Source organism: Sorex fumeus, unplaced genomic scaffold (assembly GCF_029834395.1).
Source record: "Sorex fumeus unplaced genomic scaffold, SorFum_2.1 ptg000022l, whole genome shotgun sequence".
NCBI lineage: Eukaryota > Metazoa > Chordata > Mammalia > Eulipotyphla > Soricidae > Sorex > Sorex fumeus.
The window spans coordinates 6,049,735-6,056,664 of NW_026606079.1; the positions used below are offsets into that span (position 1 = coordinate 6,049,735).

At 47.6% G+C, this 6,930-nt stretch overlaps 2 gene segments (V, D, J or C); both read right to left on the reverse strand.

Moving 5' to 3' along the window:
* Positions 1–313: 313 nt before the first annotated feature.
* LOC130023179 (immunoglobulin heavy variable 1-69-2-like) lies at positions 314–753 on the reverse strand. The segment is given in 2 exon segments: positions 314–630; positions 708–753. Coding segments are annotated over 2 exon segments (363 nt in total).
* A 98-nt stretch (positions 754–851) lies between these two features.
* LOC130023180 (immunoglobulin heavy variable 4-59-like) lies at positions 852–6,730 on the reverse strand. The segment is given in 4 exon segments: positions 852–1,016; positions 3,277–3,340; positions 6,274–6,583; positions 6,664–6,730. Coding segments are annotated over 4 exon segments (606 nt in total).
* Between the last annotated feature and the right edge of the window lie 200 nt (positions 6,731–6,930).

The window sequence follows — 6,930 nt, forward strand, 5'->3', positions numbered from 1 at the left end:
TGCAATAACCCCCGCTCAAACTTCCATGTGGTTCTTCCTGTACCATCTGGGGCGCTCCACACAAAATTCTAGATGAAAATATGAGTGATGCCAGGTGTTCTCAAGAGAAGCCATCTTCCTCTTGGCTGTTGCTGAAGGACAGAGACAGATCCTGAGCCTTTCCCTCAGATGACGCCTGGCCCTTTGAGCTCCATTCTGTGTCTCAGACCCTGATTCTCTGAGGAGGAAATCAGGAGGATCAGCGTCCCTCTCATCACCTCACCTGGTAGAGCTGCCTCCCCATCAGGTTTCTGACACATTCAGGACATGGTTGTCACACTGTGTCACTCACACAGTAATACATGGCCATGTCCTCAGTGCTCAGCCTGCTCAGTTCGATGTAGGCTATGTCCTTGAACATTTCTGCAGTGAGTGTGAGTCTGCCCTGGAACTTCGGTTCGTAGCTTGTTTCACCATCGTAAGGGAGTATGTATCGCATCCACTCAAGACCTTCTCCCTGAGCCTGGCGCATCCAGTGCATATAGTCTTGGATGAAGGTGTATCCGGACGCCTTGCAGAAGATCTTCACTGATGTCCCATGTTTTGCCACCTTAGCTCCTGACTGCACCAGCTCTACCTGGGAGTTCACACCTGTGGACACAGACAGGAGGGGGTGGGCTCCACTTGGCTGGCCCCATTCCCTCAGCCTAAGGCATGGGGACACTTACCTGTAGCCATTGCCACCAGGAAGAGAATTTTCCAGGTCCAGTCCATGGTTGGGACTGTGCACTAAGGGGCTTCTGAAGGTGTGGGTGTTTTGGCTTTGTGAGGTTGTTAGGACACAGACACATCTCTATTTAACTCAGTGTCCTTCATCTAATTTGCATGTTCATGAGGAGGTAGAATTCATAGCTGACGACCTGGTCCAACCTGAAAAGGGGCTGGTAGAGGTCACTGGGTCCATCCTCAAGGAGAGTGAAGAGGTCCACGTTCTGATCTTTGATTGAGGAGATGAGACTCTGTCCTGTCCCAGAACTCTGTGCAAACAGAGCTCCCACTCAGTAGGGCCAAACCCTGTCAGTACCTTCTTCTCAGGGTCCCCCACATCTTTATGACCTGGACACATCTGGTCAAACCTGGGCTCTGAGGTTATTTCAGGAAACCTATAACTCCACAAGGTATACTACAATGAGACTGCAAAACCACCGTAATCCCAGTGGTTTCCATTGGAGATATTAAGAAGTCCAGACACACCACTTGCATACAGGTTTTACTGCCTTATCAGTATGATAAATGTTCCTCCCAAAATGGTTAAGTATGCACAATTTAACCTTCTGTGTCCTATACTTATTTTTATTTTGGTTTTCTCAACAAAGCAAAATTTAGTTTTCTGGGTTTTTGAATAATTATTTTTTTTCTATTAAATCACTGTGAGCTAGACCCTTACAAAGCTATTTGTGATTTGATTTCATGTTTCTGAAGAGAAACCTTTTCCATCTCTGTACCCACTTCAGGCCTGCAACTGTGTGCTCTTGGGACTTGGAACCCCTGCAGCCTGGTCCCCATCCTGCAGGGAGAGTCTCTAGGCTCCCAGGGGCATTAACCTCTTGGCATCTCTAATACAGGATTGAATCCTGGGAATTCATTTCAGAAGCCTTCAGGGTCAGGTGAATGAGACCCATTGTAATTACTGGTTTTGGCATATCGAATACACAACGTGCGGGCGAATACTCTCGGTAGCTTGCCAGTCTTTCTGAGAGGGATAGAGGCTTTTGGGCAACCTCTAATCACCCTGGTAGATGTTACCATATTTGAACCCTATCAAATATGGTACGGCAATTCCGGAAGATGGGTATTTAGTGACTTATGATGCGCCGCGCAGCGGCGAAGCGACTGCGCGGTTCCGGAAAGCGTCTTGGAGTGTGGCGGCGGCTGGGTAGTGGAGGTAGTGTCAGTACTGGAGGTCTGCCAGTGGGATATTTATCTGGTCCCGGTAGGGGTAGGGTGGGTCTTCTGTGCGCAATCCTATCCCTGGGTCTCTGGTGGTTGGTGGAAGCAGACAGGGAAGGGTAGGGTGGGGCTCCTGATTATAATCCCTTTGTCACCTGTGGTTGGTGGAAGCAAGCAGAGAATCTCTGTCCCTGGGTCCATTGAGCCAGGAGTCCAAAGTCTCAGAGAGTTCCTCTTATCTTGTTCTGTGGGACTTAGGTCATGCATGAGTAATTACAATGGGTCTCATTGTAATTACAATGGGTCTCATTCACCAGACCCTGAAGGCTTCACTAACACAGCAGCACTGAGAAGGATAAGAAAGGAGACATCTGTACTTTCAATGCACGTATACTAGCATCAGATGCATCCATCGAGGACCTGATGGTACAAGCGCGAATGATCAAGTACGACATCATTGGTCTGACCAAGACAAGAAGGTACGAATCTCATCATGCCGTTTTCGACACTGGAGAACAATTGTTCCTCGGAACATGTGATAAAAGAGGTGTCGGAGGCATCGGTGTCGTTGTCAACACAAACTTGGCCAAGAGCATTGATTCATTCGAATGCCTAACAAGCCAAATCGGATGTTTACATGTGAATAGATGTGGCTCACTGTCGGCAGTTTCTATCTTCATTGTCTACACAACAACATCTAATTATGATAAAGGAGAAATTGAGAAGTTCCACATGGAGCTGGAGAAGTTCTATAAAGAAGACCACACCTTCTACAAGATCATTGTGGGTGATTTTAATGCCAAGATAGGACCGAGAAGTTCAGCTGAAGAACTTCGCATTGGGACCCATGGCCTAGAATGGAACGAACAGGCTGAGAGACTGTCTGAGTTCATCATGTCGACCAAGACCATCCATGGTAACTCACAGTTCCAGAAGGCTGAATCGAAACGTTGGACATGGGAGTCTCCCGGTGGACGATTCCACAACGAAAGAGACCACATCATATTCAATCGACGGTTTTGCCTGACCAATGTCGCTGTTGTCCCAAAATTCCGAACGGGATCGGACCACTGTCTCCTTCCTGCAAAATTCTACTTCACAGAGCGGGGAGAAAGGACTGCAAAGTTTAAAAAGAGAACTCCCAGAACAACCACCAACCGGGAGCTCTTTGGCACTATTACAGCAACATGGGAAGATGCCATTGTTGACAACATTGACGAGGAGTACGATCGACTGGTTCAGCACCTCCATGATTGTGTGAAGAACGCCAAGAGTGAGACAGCCACCAAAAAACGTCATGTCTTTGAAAACTCTTGAGCTTATTCACCAACGTAGTTTGGTGCATACCTCAGGCAACCGCAAGCGAATGTCCCAGCTCACAAAGCAGGACAGAGATGCGATCAAGGAAGACCTCAAGCAGAGAAGAGCAGAAGTGCTGGTAGATGTGGCAGAAGCCAGGAAAAGTATTCGTAACGAACGACTGTCCTTCGACAACTACAAGACCAAGATGACTGCCCTCCGACGTCTTGATGGATATATCACATCCTCCAGAACAGCAATGGAGAAGATTGTCCATGAATTCTACTCAAATCTCTTAGACAGCCATGTCCACTTGCTGACATACCAAATTCCACAGGCTGGATACGTCGTTCCCAAAGTTCTCCCTTCCGAAATCCGACACACCATTTTGTCAGTAAAGAAGCAAACAGCACCCAGTTCAGACAAGGTCAGACCTGAACACCTGAAGAACCTGCCGTCAGTACTCATCAATACGCTGGCTTGGCTCTTCACACGCTACCTGTGTGAATGCAAGTTTCTATCTCATTGGAAAACCAGCAGGACTGTACTACTGACCAAGAAGGGAGACATCCGCGACATTGGCAACTATCACTCGATCTGCCTATTGTCTGTCATCTACAAGTTGTTCACTCGAGTCATCCTAAATAGGATTGGCAGAACACTAGATGAAGGACAACCATGCGAGCAAGCTGGGTTCCACAAAGGATTCAGCACCATCGACCATATCCATATGATAACCAAAGTCAATGAGGTTTCTCGGGAGTTCAAGATGCCGCTCTTTCTAACGTTCATTGATTTAAAGAAGGCCTTTGATTCTGTTGAGACAGCAGCAGTCATTGAAGCCCTAGCCAATCAGGGCATTCAAACAATACATCAAGATCCTCCATGACCTATATTACGGATTCACTACCAGGATCTCACCATTCTACAAAGAAGTAATCATTGATGTCAAGAGAGGGGTTCGGCAGGGTGATACCATTTCACTGAAACTCTTCAGTGCCTCCCTCGAGAACATCATGCGATGACTGGAATGGGAAGGAATGGGAGTGAAAATATATGGTCAGCAACTACACCACCTCCACTTTGCTGATGACATTGTTTTCATAACACCAAACATTAGCTAAGCGGCACAAAGGCTGGCCGACTTCGACTGTGAGTGTGGAAAGGTCGGACTACAGCTGAATCTTACAAAGACAATGTTTATGAGAAACAGCCTCTTTCTTGATGCCCCATTCGCTCTCAATGGAATGACCATCTCCAAATGCAACAGCTATGTGTACCTAGGTCGAAAATTCAACATGACAAATGACCTTGCACCCGAGCTGTGCAGGAGGAAGAGAGCAGCTTGGAACACCTTCAAGAGCATCGAAGAAATAGCTAAGAGGACGAAGAACCTCCAGCTCCGGGTACAAATCTTTGATATCAGTGTTCTTCCTGCATTACCATATACCTCAGAGACCTGGTACCTATGCAAACAGGATGAGAACGCTATTTGTGTCTCTCAAAGAGGAATTGAAAGAGCTCTGCTTGGAATATCACGTTTCACTCAAAAGAGAGAAAGAATTCGGAGTTCCGATCTCCATCAACGATCAAAAATCAGGGACACTGTCTCGTTTTCCAAGGTGTCAAAAATCAGATGGGCTGGTCACCTAATAAGATTTAGAGATGACCCCTGGACTAGAGCTGTTACCGACTGGATTCCACTGGATGTCAAAAGACCGAGTGGCCGCCCACCTAAGAGATGGTCAGACTTCTTCATCAAGATCGTGAACAATCAATTTGAGGCTCTTCGTGTTCCTAGAGCGAACAGACACCATTGGGCTACACTAGCAGGCGACAGGGACAATTGGAGACGTCACTTTGCTCTGCTCGAGCAAAGCGACAATTAACGGGAAGTCAAGTGATCAAGTGGTCAAGTGAATAATAATAATAGTAATAATAATAATTCAATGGGCTGGAGTGTATCCTTTGCAGCCTGGAGGCCCAGGTTCATTTCCTGGTATCCCATAGTACCATGAACCCTGCAAGAGCAACCCCTAGGAACGGATCACTAAGATGCTCACTGGCACCGCTGGGTAAGGCCCAACCCCACCGCCCCACAACACAAAGAGTTCTTAAAGCCCAGCTACAAGCAATCCAATTTTTAAAATGGATTTAAGATCTGAAATCACACCTGTGAAGATAAGCATTAGGCTCATGAAAATGATGCTCAATGTTATTCACTGTTGGAAAACTGCAATTAAAACAACAACATACTTGGGCAGGGCACTTGAGTCACACAAAGCAGGCCTGGGTTAAATCCCAGTACCAGATAGAGTCCCACTGAGCTTTGCCAGGACTGAGGCCAGAGCTCTGCTAGGTGTGACTCCTCCCTCAACAACAACAACAACAACAACAACAACAAAGAAAGCTTCAACCTTGGGGCTGGAGTGATAGTACAGTGGGTACGGAGTTTGCCTCGCACACTGCTGACCCACGTTCAATTTCCAGCATCCTATCTGGTCCCCTGAACACCACCAGGAGTAATTCCTGAGTGCAGAGCCAGCAGTAATTCCTGAGTGCAGAGCCAGCAGTAACCCCTGAGGGGTGTGACCCAAAAAGAAAAACAGAAAGAGCTACAACCTTTCAGAAGGGTTAAAATTCAGAATACCAGCACCGCCAAATGCTGGTAAAGATACATAGTAACAGAAGATCTCATTCATTGCTGGTGGGAACACAAAATTGTGCAGTCATCACCTTTATTCCCACCAGAAGCATGAGAGTCCCGATGGAGAGGAAGTAATAACTAAAGTGTATATATTTTTTTAAGTTGGTATAAATATTATAATACAGAGGAAAATGATCCCCCCACTGAGAAGAAGAAAAATATGTAAAAACAAATGAAAAAGAAAAAAAGAAAGTGACTTACTGTCCCTTCTCCCCCTGCCCCTGGCACCGCCTAGGATCACTTGGAGCAGAGCGCCCCCTGGTGGCCGTAGTCACCTCTACAGCTGCCCTGTGTCCCTCAGCAGGTTTGTGACTGGACTCACAGTGACTTGTCCTCACTGTGTGTCTTTTGCACAATAATACATGGCTGTGTCCTCAGTTACCGAGTTGCTCAGTTTTAGGTAAACTTGGTTCTTGGAGGTGTCCCTGGTGATGCTGAGTCGGGACTTAAGACTTGGGTTATAGTCTGTGCTTCCACCATTACATATAGTACCAATCCAATCCAGACCCTTTCCAGGGGCCTGGCGGACCCAGTACACACTATAGCTGGTTAGAGAGAATCCAGAGACGGAGCAGATGAGGGACAGCGTCTGCGAGGGCGTCACCAGGCTTGGTCCCAAGTCCTGCAGCTGTATCTGCGACAGGACACCTAGGGACAGAGACCCACAGAGAGTCACAGGTTCAGAGGCCCCATGCCCACCTTGGAGCCTCTGTCCAGGGGATACTCACATCTGGGAGCTGCCACCAGAAAGAGGAGGAACCAGTGCTGATGCATGTTCCTGGCCACAAGGTCCATGATCTCAGAGACCATGTCAGTGGAAGAGGGAGCCCAAGTTGGGGTGAGTGTGAACATGGTTTTAACCCTGGGTCTGGAGAGCAGATTTGCATGGGGGAGCCTCTGTAGAGGAAGAAGGGGACTCGGGGGAGGCTGGTGTGTGGCCTCCCTGGGAGGAGGTGCTGACTTTGGCTCAGAGCACTTGGGCCTGTCCCTGGGCC